The sequence below is a fragment of the Carassius carassius genome, chromosome 23 (assembly GCF_963082965.1).
Source record: "Carassius carassius chromosome 23, fCarCar2.1, whole genome shotgun sequence".
NCBI lineage: Eukaryota > Metazoa > Chordata > Actinopteri > Cypriniformes > Cyprinidae > Carassius > Carassius carassius.
In genome coordinates this window covers 12,669,262-12,690,142 of record NC_081777.1, presented here as the reverse complement: position 1 = coordinate 12,690,142, position 20,881 = coordinate 12,669,262, and the positions used below count along the sequence as shown (strand labels likewise).

Sequence of the window (20,881 nt, the reverse complement as noted above, 5' to 3'; positions counted from 1 at the left end):
GAGAGACAGAGTGGTGAAATGTCTGATAACAACTCCACCCATACTTCTCTCATCCAGGTTCCTGTACAAACCTGCCAGGGGCACTAAAATAAGTAGATGTAAGAGACATCCCATCTCTAAACATCTCTCTGAATTGCTATAAGGAATTGAAAGGCTTCTGAGAAACCAAGGAAAACTGAAATGAAAAGCAGCAGACGACTAAAGTTTACAACCAGTTTTCCGGGGAATATGGCTGGCAGAGAGCAGCAGAGAAGTCTCATGACTGTTACATCATTTATGATAAAATGCTCTAGTTATTGTAAACACTTGTGCATTACAAAGGAATCCAGCCAAGTCAACAAGTCTTTTTAACACATTTTGTAATTTCACAATCCCAAGCCACCACAACTCTTTGAACACTCCAAGGATACTGCTGACACTATGGCTTTATTCTGTAGACTTTACATCGTCCAATGGCTAAAACCCTCTCTGCAGATATTAGTATTGACTTTAGTAGATTTTGATTTTGACATTTTTTGAAGAAGTACTCTATCCCCCACAGTAGTGGAGGATATCTTCACAATATTCTTTTCCCTATAAATTCTTGTTCCAATTATTATCAAGCAACAACTCTCTACATACACACTGCCAAAAGAATTGTCTATTGAATATTATTTTTCCCCCCAGACTTTTGACACACATACAAATTTTATATGTATATTTTTGTTATATATTTTAAAAAGCTACTTTCATGTGACATCATTTGAAAGCATAAACTTAAAACATGATATGACTTGATATGAGCTTTAATAATTAGAAATAAAACCTCAGAACTTTATGAATGAACACGGAATGCATATTTGTAAAATATTTCTGTTTTTAGCTTTAAGGTATTGTTTTTATCTTAAAGTATTTCTTTATAAATAATAATTATTTAATATTACCATGATATTAGTATTACATAATCCCATAACTGGAGTTACTACACTGTTTCATCCATCTACAGCTTACATTTTCCCATAGGGAAGAATTCTCCAGTATTTTCCAAGGCACACTACCTGACCATTTCCCAAAAGATGAGCTTATCCCAGCCCACTCTTTCTCCTTCTCTTTCCCTCCCACATTTGTATAAAAACCACCTGCTTTCATTTTCTCATTCTCTGTGAAGCAAAACTGGGGCTGGGACACCAGCAAAACACAGATGGATGACATTCCTATCAATATCAGCATTCCTCAACACTGATAAGGGTGTTCTGAAATTCAGAAACAACTTTGTGCCCATCAAAACTCAAAATAGGTGTGCCTATGTGCCTCTATAGTTCCTCACCACACTGAGTTGACTCCAGGAAGAACGGATGGGTTTGTACTGGACCACAATGCTTTCATCTGGCTGAGGTTGTTTAGGTTCAGTGTCCTCATCAGAATCATTGTGAAGGGCTTTCTCTTGGTAATTCTGGTACAGAACTTCTTCCTCTAATAAAAAAAAAACACACAGAGAAACTGTGACTACAAAAACATCCATGGAAATGGTCACCTTATGGGAATTTTTTTTTTTTTTTTTTGAGGATGTTCACATAAGTCTCTGTTGAGTGTGTTCTATATAAATAACACACAGAAAGGTCTGGAGGATGACCAGTGCTTACCCTCACTGCCAAATGTCCGCTGAGTCAGGAGGCCTTTCTTCCTCTCCACATTCTGCAGGAAGCACAGGTGACTGATTAGTTGGGACTGACAAATTAGACTTTCTAGGAAACAGTGGTCCCTTTAACATACTTAACATACATACAAAAATGCCTTGTGGATGCCAAAGGTCAGAGGACAATGCCCAGACTGCTTTGAGCAGATAGAAAGGCAACAGTAACTCAATTAACAACTCATTACAATGGAGGAATGCATAAGAAGATACAACATGTTGAACTTTGAAGAAAATGGGCTACAGCAAAAGAAGACTACACCGGGTGCCATTCCTGTCAGCTTCTATGGTACTAAAAATCGTAAAAAAAAATATATACTAATATATATATATATATATATATATATATATATATATATATATATATATATATATATAATAATTGCTTTTTAGCAGCAAACATTCAAGTTAGGTTTGGGCCACACAGGGAAAAAAAAAAGTATGTGTAAAAAGTAAAAGGTATGTGTAAAATCATAAGGCAAAAAGGCAAAAAAAATCAAAGCCTGACTATCCCTGATATACATCATATAATGGGACCAGGCTGTATCTTCCAACAGGACAATGATCAAAAAACATCAAAATCAAAACAAAAATGGGTTGATCTGAAGGGTCTGGAGATATTCTGGATAAAGAAATGGTCTCTGATCTCTTGTGTTCTCCAATTTCTTCAACAAATTTGTAAAGTGAAATGAAATGGACCTAAAATTGCCTGTCAAATATTATACATCGTATTTTTAAAAAGACTGAATGTTTTGGAAGTGGACTCTAGAAGTTGAATATCATTTATTGAATTTTTAATAATGAAAATGTTTGTGAAATATTGCAATATACACAGCTTAAATATACAACTATGTTAGATTTCAGCGCCTAAAAATGCAAACCCTGAAAATACAAAGCATTAAAATGCAAGCAAATGTTAACCTAATTAGAGCAATTCAACGTCCTTTTTTTTTTTTAAAGACATTTTTCAATATTATTTTTTCCATATATTAGAGAACAACTGACCAGTTCATAAAGACAGCTGAATAAATGACTTTAGCTGTGGACATGATCCGCTTGCATAAATGTTTTAGTTTTTTTTTTTTGTACAAATTTACTTTTCATATTTTAGCTAATTTCAAATGCTGCTGTCACTTTAAGACCGAATTTATAGATGCAGTATATTTATACATATATTAAAGTCAAAAATGGCAAAGCTTAAAAACACTTGCAAGTTACAAATATTAACCCTTATGCGTTGTTGGGGACGTTTTCGTCCACTAGGGGGTAAAGTTGAGTCTTATTTCGGCCACAACTTTCTCTGTGTTTGAGCTAATGGAGTGATTTTTGGTGACAAATCTTATTTTGTCCCCTATTTTGGGAAAATGCTTTGAAATTTTTCAAAAACTCAACAGCACACTGTGGGCAAATTCACTACCCTTTCGGTATATTCGTGGATGAAAACATCCACTAAATTAAACTGCTGTAAAAAAAAATTCAATTTATTTTGCATAAATCTATTAATCAACCTCAGTCCTGATCAAAACTACCAAATGTTTAAAAAAATTACAAGATTTTAACTCTTTAATTACCAAGTTCATAAATGATGTCACTAATTTGGGAAAAAAACACACAAAATTACATTTTCAATATAAAAAGTGATTGTGGACTGGATATTTTTTTACCTTTTATCACAGTCTTGGGCATGTCAAAGATTAATAACAAGATTGGCTTTGATGCATTGTTAGTTTTTGTGCAGCATTAGATTATTTCTCCCTCATTTGTTGTTGGTGGCTGTTTTTGCCCCATTGACTTCCATTATAACGACATTTTTTGATTGCAAAGCCATGACACCATATAATCATGCATTCTTGATTGTTTGTGGTTTTCCCTTTTGGGAAGAGGTAAAAAAAAATTTTTTTTTACAGTTGATCACTAGGTGGGACCATTAACCCTTTAGATAGGCCTGTGCAAAAAAAGGCTTAGTTTCTGGCTTGTATTTGGAGTTATATGGAGTATAACAGCAAATTATAGTGTGTGTGTGTGTGTGTGTGTGTTTTTGTGTGTGTGTGTGTGTGTGTGTGTGAGTGAGAGAGAGAGAGAGAGAGAGAGAGAGAGAGAGAGAGAGAGAGAGAGAGAAAGAGAGGGTGGGAGAGAGACCTTTGTGCACTTACCTTGATGTACAGTATCTGAAAAAAAATCCAAATATGCACCTCATGCTCTCAGAACTACATGGAGTAAACAATAAAAAAAGAAGTGTGTTTATGCACCTGCTGTCTTTTGATGGTGAAAAGTACAGATGGCCTATATGTGAAATGCTCGTCTTTTCTTGATGGTAAAGCCAGTTTAAAACCTTAAAATCGTGTAAAAAAATCTACTTTGCATCAAATTTATGAACATAATGTATTATGAACCAAAATGCAATACCAACTTCAAATAAGCTGCAGCTCGCTGGAGGGGTCAAGCTGCATAATTATTTCTAAAACTTCAGTACAAGTCAAGCACTTTCTCGTGTTGCTTGCTGCTCTTCTCACCATTAAATGACCAGCACGATGGCATGCAAGTGTTTAAATCCACGTACTTTGCTTTTGTTTAGTCTATTCGCTTAAGTCTGACGTCACGTAGCAGTATGATTTACTGTATCAGTTACCACGAGAAAACAACAAAAGGTGCTAATATAAACTCACAATGTGATAGAATTCTAGCGAAAAAGTTATAATCTTAACCTTTAATTCCATACCGAAGTCCCAGCTAGCCAGACAATGAAAATATTTAAAAAATATATAAAAATTATTTGTGTTTGGGATGCTGTGAGCACGGAGACTGTAGTGTATACCATGAGTTTGAAAGCGTTTAGCTTAAATTATCAACATGAATAAACAGTGCTCATAAACGGCTGCTGAGGTCATATTCTCAAGTGAAGCGAGTTGAGGCCTGGACCCGGAAACAGCGCTTCTGACGTCATCACTTAGCAACCGAATACTTTCACCACCATTAAAAGGCAGCAGGTGCATAAATACACTTTTGTTTACTCCATGTAGTTCTGAGAGCTGAGGTTTACATTTTGATTTTCTGAAATACATCAAGGTAAGTGCGCAAAGGTCTCTCTCACACTCGTTCTCTCTCTCTTTCTCACACACACACACATACACACAATATAATATGCTGTTTTACTCCATATAGCTTCGGAAACTAAGCTTTTTTTGCACAGGCCTATTTAAATGTTTAATGGTCCCACCTAGTGATCAACTGTAAAAAGAACAAATGTTACCTCTTCCCAACAGGGAAAACCACCAACAATCAAGAATCTCACATACACACAAACACTATAATTTGCTGTTATACTCCATATAACTCCATATACAAGCCAGAAACTAAGCCTTTTTTTGCACAGGCCTATCTAAAGGGTTAATGGTCCCACCTAGTGGTCAACTGTAAAAATAACAAATTTTACCTCTTCCCAAAAGGGAAAACCACAAACAATCAAGAATGCATGATTAGATGGTGGCATTGCTTTGCAATCAAAAAAATGTCATTATAATGGAAGTCAATGGGGCAAAAACAGCCACCAACAACAAACTAGATAAAAAAGTTTGTCAAGACAAACTTTAAGTTGGCTTGAGAAAGCCTGACCAGAAAGTTTGAAAAGTTTGAAAAGTTTACAAAGTTTGAAAAGTTTGAAAATGTGAAAAGTTTAAAAAGATTTAAAAGTTTAAGAAGTTTAAAAAAGACAGTGATTAACATATTGCTAACATAACAAGCAAGTGACTACCATGTCATTAGCATGATTAGCAAAGTTGCTAGCATGTTGCTAGCATGATTAACATGTTGTTAACATGTTTCTAACATGATTAGCATGTGACTAGCATGTTGCTAGCATGATTTTACCATGATTACCATGTTGCTAGTATGTTTCTAGCATGATTAGCATATTGCTAGCATGTCGCTAGCATATTTCTAGCATGATTAACATGTTTCTAGCATGACTAGCATTCGACAAACATGTTGCTAACATGATTAGCATGCGACTAACATGTTGCTAACATGATTAGCATGTTGCTAGGATGTTTCTAGCATGACTAGCATGCGACTAGCATGTTGCTAGCATGATTTTACCATGATTAGCATGTTGCTAGCATGTTGCTAGCTTGTTTCTAGTTTGACTAACATGCGACTAGCAAGTTGCTAGTTTTATTAGCATGTTGCTAGCATGATTTTAGCATGATTAACATGTTGTTAGCATGTTTCTAGCATGACTAGCATGCAACTAGCATGTTGCTAGCATGATTTTAGCATGATTACCATGATGCTAGCTTGTTTCTAGCATGACTAGCAAACGACTAGCAAGTTGCTAGCATGATTAGCATGTTGCTAGCATGATGCTAGAATATTTTTTACCATGTTGTTAGCATGGTTTACCATGATTTACCAAAGTTTACCATGATTTACCATAGTTTACCATGATTTACTATAGTACACCATGATTTACCATGTTCAAGTATGATTTATTGATTATAGCATGATTTACCATAGATTACCATGATTTACCACGATTTACTATAGTTTACCATGATTTACTATAGTATACCACGATTTGCCATAGTTTACCATGATTTACCATGATTTACCATAATTTAGCATTATTTACTATAGTATACCATGATTTACCATGTTCAAGTATGATTTACTATGATTCTAGCATGATTTACCATAGTTTACCACGATTTACCATAGTTTACCACGATTTACCATAGTTTACCATGATTTACCAGTTTACCATGATTTACCATAGTTTACCATGCTAGCATGATTATGTTGCTAGCATGATGCTAGAATTTTTTTACCATGTTGCTAGCATGGTTTACCATGATTTACCACGATTTACCATAGTTTACCATGATTTACTAGAGTATACCATGATTTACCATGTTCAAGTATGATTTACTGCTTCTAGCATGATTTACCATAGTTTACCATGATTTACCATAGTTTACATTATTTACCATGATTTACCATAGTTTAGCATGATTTACTATAGTATACCATAATTTACCATGTTCAAGTATGATTTACCATGTTCAAGTATGATTTACTGATTCTAGCATGATTTATCATAGTTTACCATGATTTACCACGATTTACCATAGTTTACCATGATTTACTATAGTATACCATGATTTACCATGTTCAAGTATGATTTACTGATTCTAGCATGATTTATCATAGATTACCATGATTTACCATAGTTTACCATGATTTACCATAGTTTACCATGATTTACCACGATTTACCAGTTTACCATGATTTACTATAGTATACCATGATTTACCATGTTCAAGTATGATTTACTGATTCTAGCATGATTTAGCATAGTTTACCATGATTTACCACGATTTACCATAGTTTACCATGATTTACTATAGTATACCACGATTTACCATGTTCAAGTATGATTTACTGATTGTAGCGTTAGATAGATAGATAAGGTTTGAAGATAGATAGATAGATAGATAGATAGATAGATAGATAGAGATAGATAGATAGATAGATATAGATAGAAAAGGTTTGAAGATAGATAGATAGATAGATAGATAGATAGATAGATAGATAGATAGATAGATAGATAGATGGGTCATTCTACAGAAACGTCCACATTTGGTATGGCAAGATCTCTTAAAATTGATTTCTTTTTCTAACATTTAAACTTAGACCACATTATAAGATTACCCTTTGACTTTATGAGTACACATAAATTACAGCTTAATGATTTTTTTTTTGTGTGTGCATGTATTTTCCCATAAGGAAGGTGACACCAGTGACAGTAACACCAGTGACAATTTTCATGAAAACGTACTCGGTTACTTACGTAACCTCGGTTCTCTCTAGAAGAGGGAACGAGTACTGCGTCTTAGCTAAGACGCTACGGGAAAGTCTCTTTTCACGAAATACTGAAGCAAAAAATTATCCTTAATTTTGAATTTTTGTAAAGCGCATTTGCAGCAGTACACAGCCATAGGCGAGACGGCTCGCTCGCTCATTGGCTGCTCTGCAGCAAGTGCACAGCCTATCGAGCGCAGGCTGATGCAATATCAGACCAATTAGGACGCTTCGCGCCCATCACGCCACTTCCCGCCGAAACGGGTGTGGCTCAACCCTATAAAACGAGCTCGAAAAGGCTGACTCACCTGATTTATTTCATCGCCGAAGCGAACCAGAGTGAATCGTACGCACGGCAGAGAACGCAGTACTCGTTCCCTCTTCTAGAGAGAACCGAGGTTACGTAAGTAACCGAGTACGTTCTCTTACGAGAGTTCTCTCGTACTGCGTCTTAGCTAAGACGCTACGGGAACCCCATGTAAAACGCCGTGCGCGCAGGGATCACACACCAATAAACCTGAAGCAACGCCCAGGATTTACAGTGCACAGTCACCCGAGGGACTCAAAGAGTCCAGGACAGGAAAGAGGGGGAGCCCTCCGTCCCATATCTAGCAGCACCATATCTAGCGTCCCATATCTTTAGCACTCCCACTGAGAGATCAGCGGGTAACCATTGAGCGCCCACACATGGAGGGACCACACCCCCGTTGAGGGTGCCAAATCAAGCCCCTGGCCTGCGAGAGGAGGTCCCTCCTCAACGGCACTGGCCACGGGGCGATGTCTGCTAACTGCATCAAATCTGGGAACCATGGTTGGTTCTTCCAAAAAAGTGCTACAAGCAGTATTGAACATCTCGTTTCTCTCACCCGTTCTATCACCTGCGGAAGGAGGGAGACGGGAGGGAAAGCATAAAGCGGGCAGCACGGCCATCTCCGTGACTGCGCGCTTTCGTCCTTGTAAAAGAACGCGGGGCAGTGAGCGTTTTCGTGGGACACGAAGAGGTCCACCTCCTCCAGATTCTGTAGCCCAGGCACATGGACTGCCCTCAGCGAGCGCAAGTTGCGCTGAGCCCAAACCAGGAGGCGTTCTGCCAACCTGTACAGGTTTCGGGACCCGAGACCGCCCTGGCGATTTCTGTAGGACACCACAGACATGTCGTCCGAACGGACTAAGACGTGGTGCCCCTTGATTCGGGGACAAAAGCGCGTCAGCGCGTTCTCCACTGCCAGCATTTCCAGACAGTTGATATGTTGGAGCCTTTCCCGTTCTGACCACAGGCCAAAGGACGGTCTGCCCTTGAGCAGCGCTCCCCATCCCGAAGTGGAGGCGTCCATCGACACCATCTTCACTTTTGAGGAAGTCCCCAGGCTTACACCTGATTGGTACCATGAGACCCAGCATCCTCTGACATTCTCTGAGCGAAACGGTCGCGCCGCAGCGGAGAGAACTCGCCGCGCGCTGAATGCCCAATGCGCGCTGTGGTGACAGCCGCGCCGTCATGGAACGTGAGTCCAGAACTAAACCCAAGACAGTATCATCTGACTGGGGTTCAGCGACTCTTCGTCCAGTTGACACTGAGACCGAGTTTCTCGAGGTGATCGAGTAAAACGGCCCTGAGCTCCGCTCGTGATTGAGCCAGAATCAGCCAGTCGTCCAAATAGTTTAGCACTCGCATGCCTCTGAGTCTGAGAGGAGCGAGCGCTGCGTCCATGCACCTCGTAAACGTACGAGGAGCTACGGACAAGCCGAACGGCAGGACTGCAAACTGGTATGCCTGGCCCTCGAAGGCGAATCTCAATATCGCCTGTGACTTGACGCCATCTGTATTTGAAAATACGCGTCCTTCAGATATTCTTCAGATACGCGTCCTTCCTATTGACATGAACCAGTCTCCTCTGCGAATATGCGCGAGGAGCTTCCTGGTCGTAAGCATTCTGAAACTGTGTTTCAACAATGCCTTGTTCAGCTGTCTTAGATCCAGTATGGGCCTGAGACCCCCGTCTCTCTTGGGCATTAGAAAGTATCTGCTGTACAGCCCCCCTTCGCTTTGAGCTTGAGACACAGGCTCTACAGCCCCTCTGCTCAACAGTTTTGATATTTCGGCCCGAAGTATGCGTGCTACTTCTGTTTTGACCGTTTGACCGGAGGGCGTAGAAAAAACTATAGTGGGTAGCCTCTCCTTATAATGCCTAGCACCCAATCCGAAACCCCTGGAAGCGCTGAACATGCATCTGCATGAATGGCTAAGGGCTGGATGCGAAGCGCGCTCTGTTGACTGAGCAACGGCGGCGCTTCGGTGTGCTGTATTTGTGTGCATTTGAGGCGGGGAGCGCGCTGATCACAGCGGACAGATCGCTCCTCCTCGACCCCGTCCCGGCACTTAACCGATTGAGGGAGGGCTGAGCGGGTCCCGTGGGACTCGTGATGTCTGCGAGTAAATGTGGGCTGCAAGTGTGCACATTTACTGCTTTCGACTCGCAGTCTGCCTGGGCAGAGCGTACGTGCATGGGTTTCGTTTTTACAGAAACCACGCGCCGTGTGTAACATAGTGTTTGTGGGCACTGAGGAGTGGGCACGTTTACTATGTGGAGCGCGTGACCGATCTGAGTCGATCTTATAGGCGCGAGCCCTGTGTGCAGGGCTGTGCTTACATGCGGAGATGGGCACTGAGGAGTGGGCATCGTCACTACATTTATAGCACCATCGGCCGTGGCCGGACGAACGTGCACGGGTTTCGTTTTTACAGAAACCACATGACGCGTGTGACATAGTGATTGTGGGCACTGAGGAGTGTGCACGTTTACTATGCAGTGCGCGCGATCAACCTGAGTCACTTTTATGGGCGCGAGCCCTGTGAAGGGCTGTGCTTTTATGTGGAGATGGGCACTGAGCAGTGGGCATCGTCACTACATTTATACCACCATCGGCCGTGGCCGGATGAACGTGCACGGGTTTTGTTTTTACAGAAACCACATGACGCGTGTGACATAGTGATTGTGGGCACTGAGGAGTGAGCACGTTTACTATGCAGTGCGCGCGATCAACCTGAGTCACTTTTATGGGCGCGAGCCCTGTGTGAAGGGCTGTGCTTATATGTGGAGATGGGCACTGAGCAGTGGGCATCGTCACTACATTTATAGCAACATCGGCCGTGGCCGGGACACCAGAAATTACACCTTTTTCGGGAAATATCTGGTTATCTGGAAATATCTGGCCACCGTACAGGCTGAAAACAGTCACACCGAAACAGTCACAATCCCTGGAACTGAAACAGCGGCGCGCTTAGGTGAGAGTTCGGCCGCGGCGACTCGTACACCGGTGCTTTCCTAGGATGGCTTCGGGGCTCCCGGCCTCACCGTAATCCTCTGCCGCGGTCCCCGCAGCGTGGGGCGACGGCCTGTAGAGCGAGCTGCGTTGCTGAAGCTGTTGTGATAACGGCTTTTGTGTGCAGGCAAGCGGGGAACTGTGCAGGCTTGCGTGTTGCAGAAAACGCTGAGACAGTCACAATTCCTGGAACTGAAACAGCGGCGCGCTTGGTTGAGAGCTCGGCCACAGCGGAACTCGTACACCGGCGCTTCGATGAAGCAGCCATCGTGTGCAGTGCAGACGCAGCCTGCTCAGCAGCAGAAGATTCGCGCGAGCAGAGGTGACGTCATGCAGCAGGCTTTAGATGGCAACACCGCTTTCGTCCGCCGTCCAGCAGAGGGCGGACAAAGGTGCGTAGTTATCGCCTGTTCCACCAGCGGAAGTGACTGGTAGTTCCTGTTTTTAGCATCATCAGTGTGGAGAATGCTAGTGAGACAGACGAACGAGTTCGCGCTGAATATGGAGCGTTCCAAGCCTTCGCCACCTCTTCGTGAAGCTCAGGAAGAAATGAGGCGGGCTTTGAGAAGTACGCTCATCCGAAAGTAAACTACCATCCAGCCGGGAACGAGAGGGGGGCGCTTGTGCAGACCACTCGAGGCCGAGACTCGTCGTGGCCAGCGTGAGCACTCGCCTAGGCTCCATCTCGATGTCAGCTCGTTTGCTGGGCTTCTGAGCAGAAGGTGCGAGATCCTCAGAGCTCGCCCAGCCCTCACTGCCCGAAGCTAGCAGAGTGCGGCGCCTCAGCACAGCGGAGAATGCAGGCTCAGAGAAAAGGCCAAGCGAGTCCTCAGAGTCACCATGGCAACAGCTCGCAGTGAGGGCATCCGCCGTCAGTGAGCGCGAGCGCTGCATGATCTTCACCCAGGCAGGAGACACAGATGACGTACCAGTCTCCCTCGCTGAGTGGGGCTCTGACGAGCCGCAGGAAGGCATCTTAAAAAAGACGCAAGCTCTTTTACGAGTGTGTGTCGCAGGGCGAACACACACACACGCATAAAGAACAGCTGGATATAACAGAATTGAAAGGATATAGGCGCCGGATAGCGCAGCTGGAACGGCAGTGGAAGGCGTCGAAGGCCAGCAGCTTCAGAATGGCTCGTCCCGCTGATATGCCTCTCAGACGGCGCTTGCTTCCTCCGTGATCTAGCGATGCGTGAGCTTCACTGAAGAGATGAAAAATCAGGTGAGTCAGCCTTTTCGAGCTCCTTTTTCACACCCGTTTCGGCGGGAAGTGGCGTGATGGGCGCGAAGCGTCCTAATTGGTCTGATATTGCATCAGCCTGCGCTCGATAGGCTGTGCACTTGCTGCAGAGCAGCCAATGAGCAAGCGAGCAGTCTCGCCTATGGCTGTGTACTGCTGCAAATGCGCTTTACAAAAATTCTAAATTAAGGATAATTTTTTGCTTCAGTATTTCGTGAAAAGAGACTTTTCCCGTAGCGTCTTAGCTAAGACGCAGTACGAGAGAACTCTCTTAAGAGAACTGCATTTTACAAAATGGCTTCTGCAAGGTATCAAACCACATGTTGTCAATCATGGTATACTCACTAAATTAAGTAGTTTAATCCATTTGTATTCTAGTTTTTTACAATGCCCAAACAATAAAAGAGGTCATACCAGTGACTTCAACTAAAAGCTTCATATGAAATCATGAGATAAATGAGAAGATTTCTGATAATTGAAAAGAGACAGTGGACTTACCATGGGCTTCTCTTCATAGATCTCCAGGAAATTGGAAGAAGGAAGTCGAGTGATGTCATCAGTGTGATTGTTATTTAAAAATAAGAGCTTTTTTGTTAAACGGTAACACCAGTGACACAACTCCAGGGGACCACTACTTTCATTATATATTTTTTAATATTTATTTAGCATTTTGTTTTTTAATGTAATTTACATCATATATTTGATAGTTATGGACACATGGTTGTATTTTAAATGGAAGAAAACACTGTTTTTGACCTCAAAATAAAGCATTTTCCCTCTGTACATGACTGTGGGGACGAGCACTTCTGTGGTGCTTGGAATTCTAATTAATTAATAAAAATCAAATATTGCCACATTGATGGCTCAAGAAAGTGTAATTGTTCAAATAACATATTGTTTCATTTTAAAATATAAAAAAATTGTAAACCTAAAGTGTTTTTCAAGTGTAATATTTCTGTAAAGGCTAGGGAAAGAAAAATGGACATTTCCGTAGAATGACACAGATAGAAAAGGTTTGAAGATAGATAGATAGATAGATAGATAGATAGATAGATAGATAGATAGATAGATAGATAGATAGATAGATAGATAGATAGATAGATAGATAGATAGATAGATAGATAGATAGATAGATAGATAAGGTTTGAAGATGGATGGATGGATGGATTGGATGGATGGATGGATGATAGATAAGGTTTGAAGATGGATGGATGGATGGATGGATGGATAGATAGATAAGGTTTGAAGATAGATAGATAGATAGATAGATAGATAGATAGATAGATAGATAGATAGATAGATAGATAGATTAGATGAGTTTGAATGAGTTTAAATTGATTAGCATCAAAGCTTGATTGAGTCTAATGGGATTTGGAGCTTGGGTCATCTGAACATCCTGTCAATGAAAGTCTATGGGCATTTTTATGATTTTTAATATTAATTTTTAAGAAAACCGTAACTCAAACCAGTCTGAAAAGATATAGCACACCAAGTCAGAACAGTATGAAGGTCTGACCCGAGTTTGGAGTATGTAGCTTGAACGGTCTAGGAGGAGTTAGTGTCCAAAAATTTTGCGGCCAGAAAAAGAAGAAGAAGAAGAAGAAGAAGAAGTTTAATTAAATAGGATTTCAGTAAGTTGGCTTTCTCAAGCCAACTTAATTAGGGAGAAAAAATTTAAATCTAATGCTGCACAAAAACTAAAAATGCATTAAAGCCAATGTTGTTACTAATCTTTGACATGCTGTTGACAGACTGTTATAAAAAGTAAAAAATAAATCCAGCCACAATTACTTTTATATTGAAAATAAGTCATTTTGTGTGTTTTTTTTCCCCAAATCAGTGACATCATTTATGAACTTGCCAATTAAAGAGTTAAAATCTTGGATTTTTTTAAAAAGATTTAAAAAAATTAAAGTCATTTGGTAGTTTTAATCAGGACTTAAGCTGATTAACAGATTTATGCAAAAAAAAAAAAAAAAAAAAAAAAAAAAGATTCTGATACATTTTTACAGCAGTTTAATTGAGTGGATGTTTTCATCCCGAACATACCGAAAGGGTAGTGAATTTGAACAATCCACAAGGGTTAACTCTATGATGGTTAAATTTTGCAACTAATCCACAAATCTATGGGGCCTGGGGCTTGTACCATGATGGTGACTGAAGAAACTGCAATGTTACAGTATTAGTTTTGAGTTAACAAAACTTGACCATTCCAATCTGGCTTTGTTTGTACTAGTGGTCGACCAATAGCCGATATTTGTAATTTTTCAATTTATCGGTAATTTATCAGCATTGGTCGATAAGGTTTTCTGCTTGGCCGATGTGTTAGAGGTGGGAATTTTATTTTGACGGTGCTGAGAGCGGCAGTGCCTTAGCAACCCTCTACATTGCGGGTAAATCACTTGCATATGCGACTAAATCTTCACTCTGGTCACTAAATGATGTCTAATATTAGCCAATGGCTAATAAATTCTCAGATTTTACTTGCCAGTGTGTGAGTTGAAGTTTAGCGCACATATATTTTCACTCGCCGAACACTCTCTGACTGAGCGCTTCAGAGTTCTTTCTCATCAAGTGATCTGTGATACTTCTCAGTTCATCTCAATGGATGCGCAGTGCACCTGTGTTTGACGTACCGTGAGCTCTAGTGTGAAGGCGCAGGACTCGCCGTCGCTTTCTCTCACACGCGCAAAGTGAGAGAGAGAGAGCGAGCAAGTCTTACATACATGCAGAATTGATGTGCTACATGTACACGCTAAACGATATTCTTTGTTGTATTTTCCTGTAAAAATAACGGAGTTCCTTAGTAGTGGGCAGAACTAATACGCATACGGCAATCTCATTGGCTGGTGCTCACCTACTGAGCATATCAGTTTGACCGAACGCAGACAACCTGATTAATATTCATGAAGCCATTACTGTTCTTCTTAGTAGAATTTGTAGTATTATTATTATTGTTATCACCTTATCAGTATTATTGTTATCATCAGTCTGGTGAGTAAACAAAAAAAATGTACTAGCCAATGGCGATTCAATTGCCAAGGTGTCCATTGAGGGTTACTGAGTGCATACAGTGCTCACACTCTCTCTCTTGTTTGTCGTCATCGTTAACAGTTCTGTCTTAACACGGATAGAAGTCTAATATCTAATAAGCAGATAGAACGGTTAAACAAAGAAATTCATGTATACAGAAAGTATTATAACAATTGCTTTTATATTAGGCCTATTAGTAATAGAAAGGCAAACATTACAATACTTTCTCAGAATAATGACTGCCCTGTTGGTTACAGTGTTTACTTAAATATTTAATAAAAATGTAATTAAAAAGTATTTATTTGTAAAAAAAAAAATACTATCATCTAAAGTATAAGCATGTTTCTTTATATTAATAATAATAATTTTAAAAAATCATATCGGTTTTATATTGGCTGCCCTGCTTTCCAAGATATCGGCATCGCCATCAGCTGTCAAAAAATACATATCGGTCGACCACTAGTTTGACACTGATCATCAACTTTCACTGTCAACTCAGGCTTTGATCCAGAGTTCATTGAAAGTGTGACATCAGTAATGAACAGCCAATCACATGCCTTGAAAGTGTGATTCCCTTCTCATGACACAGTCTGAAACTTTCATACACTAAGATATTTTCTATGGAATCTGTCAACTCAAATCTACAGACTGAATCTGACTTTAACCCTCTGGAGTCTAAGGGTATTTTTGGGGCCTGGAGAAGTTTTGTCATGCCCTGACATTTGTGCTTTTTTCAGTTTCTTATAAATACCTAAATGGCTAAAGTCTAATTTCACTGTAATCAGCACATACTGGGCTATATTAATATATGTGCAGCATGTATGTACATGATTGTGTTTTTGAGAAAAAAATTTTTATGCGTGGTTAGTGAAAAACTAAAAATGTTATAGCAATGAACACCACTAAATGCAAAACCAATTTCATGCTGCCTAGGGATTTTAACCGGTTAACCATTAACCGACCATTAAGAATTTTGACCGATTAATATAATCAGTTAAAAGGTTTAAAAAGTAATTTATTTATTTTCAGTAATTTATCAAAATATTTAAAAAGGTTTGCTGTATTGTTAAAATAGGCTACGCTACGTTTATATTTTTTTTTAAGAGAAAAAAAAAACGTCGCGTAGCCTATTAAGTCACATTTTATTATTTCATTCAGAAATAAGCCTAATGCCGACGCAAATGTTAACAAATATTATTAAAAAAAATTACTAATGAAAAAAAAATAGCTAATGCTATTTTAGTTTCCCTCAGTCCACAACAAACCCTTTAAAATAACAGTTGCTTATTTAAAAAATAACAAGAATTAAAAATATCCAATAAGAAGTTATAGCAAATGACAAGCTAAAACAAATTAATTTAGGCTAAAACGAAACTGAAACCAATGTTGGGTCTCTCATTCGACACAAAAATCAAATGTTTACATATTCGAGATGTATTTGAATGGCAAATTATTATTTATTATAGCCTAGTACTTAACTTGCATTCCAATATCCACGTAAAACAAAATGTTTTGCATAACATCATGGCTGTACGTTGATAACACTTAACAGCACAGATTTGATTACATATTTAAACTGAGTTTGTTTGTTTTTTTCATATGTTTGACTGACTGTATAATATTATGATAATGAACAGGCTGCATTGCCAAAGTAGCAAAGCCTATTGTGTGGACGCATGCGGTGCCAGCGCAATCACTTAATTTTTGTTCCTTCTAACAGTGGAAGCAACTTTAATCAAAAAGATAATCTGAATTTTAAGCGGTTTGCCTTTATTTGTGTACATTCACAAAAAAAAAATCCGGATGCCGCTTTCTGCCGTCTGTTTCCTTTCGCACAGCATAAAAACTAACTAAAACTGAATTTTTCTTTCATTTTCGTAATTTATTATTCAAGTAAAAATATATTTCTCATATAGGCCTATTTATTCTCATATAGGCCTATATATAGCCTAGCTTTTATTATGTTTTTCTCCACTCGCAGAAGCACTGCAGGTGTGTGATGTGATTTGAAGATGTTCTGTTGTTTGTTGCTTTTTGTAAAATGTATCACCAGGAAACAAATGTTAGTATTTTTAATAGGTCACACACACTTATCCTTTCTAATTCAATTCAAATGTAAAATTATCTTGTCGGTTAACGGTTAATAATTGGTTAACGAGCGTCGGTGGTCAGTAAGGAAAAATAACCAAAATGAACATCCCTAAATTGCTGCCTAAAACCCAGTTAGCGCAAAAACTAAACTGAAACTTATCTGGCTAGCCACTCAAACCAGATTCAAGGTACAAGCCCCTGATCTGTATTGATCACAGATCAACTATGATCTGTTCATCTGCTACTATGTTCACAGTGTCCTGTGTTCTCCAGATGTATATGGCACACAAGGAACACATTATTATGTTTCCCAGGGAATACAGTACCTGTGTTCCAGTAACTCAAAAATGTAATTGTCATATGGTCTAGATAACTAATGCACTGATCTAATTCTCTAACAATGATTTAATGAAAGCCCTTCATAAAGTCTACCTTCTCAGCAACAAGTAAATTATTAAATGGGTCTCCACCTGTGTTGTTCAGTTGAGCTTGTATTAAATTGCACTTTTTATATTGGGTTAGGGTTTGATAAAATAAATCGTAATCTTTAAAAAAATTACTCAATGTGTGTTAACAGATCATTGATCATGTGTTTGTTATGTGCAACCTAACATAGGACTCCGAGAATATAGGTATACAACCCATTACAGGCTGAAACCAGACAAGGAATGAGCACAAGATCCAACAGCAAAAAAATATTGTCTAATTTTCGTTATGGCCAAAATCTCAGTATAATTTTTTGTCAATATTGCACAATACTATAGCCCGTTATCTCAAGTTTAACCACTACAGAGACATCATAGCCATAAGCCAGTGGCAGGAAGAAGTAAAATAACTTTTTTCTCAACATTTAGTGTTCAACTCACTTTGCTATTGGATGGACTCACACAAGACAGTCTCTCCTCAGCGATTCCTTTTAGCACAGGCTGGGACAATCGTTTGGCCTTTGGGTCTAAAGACGGCACATCTATATCTACACCACTGACCACTGCTCGGCGATACGATTTGGAGCGCTGGCCTCTTGTCAGCAGTCCTGCGTTCTCATCTCCATCCAGCTCATCCTCCTTACCGGTGGAGAAAGAAGACCCAGTCTCAAACATGCTTCGTGGTCGGAAGGCACTTTTACTATTGTCCAAAAACATCTGAGAGGGCTTGCTGAGGCGTGTGTCAGACTCCAGACCCCTAGGTAATATCTGCTGGGTGCCGATCTTCTGTGCTGCGGGACTATGGGTGCTAAGTATGATTGGCTGCTTGCCCTCTAAACCCTGAGGTGACTCTGAACTCTGCCTTTGCAACAAGACGCCCACTGTCCTCTCATCAGGGGAAGGGGTGCAGGGTGTGGGAGGGTCTGAGGGGAGGCTAAGGTTGGAGTAGATGGAGGGGATGCTGGAGGTGGAACTGTGAGATGGGGAGCTGCAAAAGTCAACGGGAGACCCATGGGCATCCTGCAACTGGAGTGGAGGTGAACGTGTGAAGTTCTGAGATGATACAATATGTTTTGGTGAAACAGTGCCTGGCAGTGGAGACACATTCCCCATCTGATCTCTTTGAGAGGTGAGAGTGAACTGACTGGAGAGACGTTTGAAAGGCTCTGTTATGTCACGCCAAACACTGAGGACATTCCCATTCTTGTTGGCCAATGTTGTTTTAGGGGAAGAAGTAGCCTCTTCATCCTTTTCATCATCCGATTTAGAGAACTTTGACAGCGAAAACAGTCCATTCGATAAATATCCAATACTGATGCTCCGAGCAACCCTAGTCGTCCTCACGGGTTTGTTGAGAGTGTGTTTCAGCACCGTAGTGTTTGACGCAGTGGTGGTAATCTTCTCAGCCGGCTGAGTGAGAGTGAAAGTACACCTATCATCCAAAGGAAAGTCCATCATGAGAACTCCATCTATTTGGTAACTGAGCGGTCTGGGCTTGGGCTTCATGTCATTTTTATTCAGTCTTTTCCAGAGAGGAGTGATATTGTTATTGGAGAGGTCCACTTCATTGCCAAGATCCATAATGAGTCCATTCATATCACTTCAGCAATCATTATGACCTTTGTCTGAACCGAAAGAGAGAGGAAAAGTTACATGATTGCAAGTTGAACTGTGCCCTGAAACTATACCGATCACTTAATAACTACATTTTTTTTAAGGCTTGTAAGGATAGTTCACTTTTAAAACATAAATACATACTCACATTCGTGTATTTATAATGACTTTTTTTACTTAGTAGAACAAGAGATTTTAAAGTCCCGGTCACTATTCACTTTCATAGTTTTTCATTTTCTTTTTTTTTTTAATTGATAAGCTGTCAATCACAAGCATTTAGCAAAGCATGTATCTGTTACATAGAATTAAGTCATACATGTTTGAAAAACGTACTTTTTTCCTGTGAAATATTCCTTTAAATTGTGCGCGAGGATGCATTTTTTTATCATCCGCAAATATAACTGTACAGGTTAGTAAGGTTTGAATAATGACAGTATAACACAATAATGTGATGGTTTTAGAATAAGGGTGAAGAGACTGTTCTCAGATAGGATGTCTTAAAATGTATAAGGAATTGTTGATCTGTTTTTATTTTATAGGAGTGAGCGGATTTTATACTAGGATTTTTCTCTCTTTTTAAATCAAGGAGCACAATGGAAATACATTATTGTAACTTTATTGTGTTATCCTTGACAATAAGTTTGTAAACGTAAATTGCTACATTTTGTGTCAAATAAACTCAACATTGCTGAGTATTGCTGGTGGATTTATAAATGGTCTAAGTGTTTGGAAATAAAGACAAACACCCGTCATCGTGTACACAAATTCATCACGTGCGCCATTATCGTAACTTTCTAGCAGGGAATATCAACAAACAGTGCTCGCACCTAAACTTAAATTTTTTTAGAAATGAGTGGAGCATACCTCTTTGTGAAGATTAACTAAAGTTATAATCCTGCTCTCTTCGCTTGTTTTCCTGCCTGCATAATTCCAGCGTGGCCCTCTTTCCCTCGAGAGAAAAAAAGAGCATGAAAATGCTATAAACTCCCAAAACTTTGCCTTTTACAATTTCGCTGTCGTCTGTGTTCATATCGAGACTTCAGTAGTGCAATAGTTTGGCAGGGACAGGGTGGGAAGGCAAAGAGCTCCCAAGTTCACGTGACGTCATGTGCTCGAGGATCGAGTGTGAGTGGCTTCCTCAGCTCCGACACTGAGAGAGGAAATACTTAATAAGAGGAAATCTTGAGAGAAAATACTTAATAAGAGGAAATCTTAATAAACTAAATTAGTTGTAGTTTGTCACAGTCATTCTTAATAAACTAATCTGTTTGTAAAATATTTAGTGCTTCAATAGAGATGCTAGTCGTGAATAACAATGAATTCTTAGCGCCATCATGTGGAGCTAATTGGCAATGTGTTCAAAGACGACATTTATTTATTGTATTTGATCTTAAATAACTTATTTTTTATTATTATTATTCATAATTTAAGGTTAGGTTATGAAGCAATTGGGCCTCTCCTCGTGCAGGCTGAGAGAAACTTACTGTATGTACAGTTCCTCACAGGGCCATATGAATAAAGTTCGTGGAACATCACTTCGATGTAATGGAACAACCTGGTTGCACTATAGATTATGTAGAAGTTGGGGTGGGCGATATGCAAGGTCGTAGTTTTGGTTTGAAC

The 20,881-nt window shown here is 39.7% G+C and overlaps 1 protein-coding gene across 2 annotated transcripts in view; it reads right to left on the bottom strand.

Moving 5' to 3' along the window:
• The window catches only part of LOC132101340 (rho guanine nucleotide exchange factor 26-like), a 122,160-nt gene extending 101,784 nt beyond the window's left edge, over nt 1-20,376 (bottom strand). For both annotated transcript variants that reach the window (XM_059506222.1, XM_059506224.1), the window contains exons 1-4: nt 20,123-20,376; nt 18,086-19,269; nt 1,623-1,674; nt 1,307-1,452 (exon numbers count right to left, since the gene is read on the bottom strand). In XM_059506222.1, the coding sequence (XP_059362205.1) occupies nt 1,307-1,452; nt 1,623-1,674; nt 18,086-19,240 (1,353 nt within the window). In that variant the 5' untranslated portion in view covers nt 19,241-19,269; nt 20,123-20,376. The remainder of the gene's footprint in view (nt 1-1,306; nt 1,453-1,622; nt 1,675-18,085; nt 19,270-20,122) is intronic.
• Between the last annotated feature and the right edge of the window lie 505 nt (nt 20,377-20,881).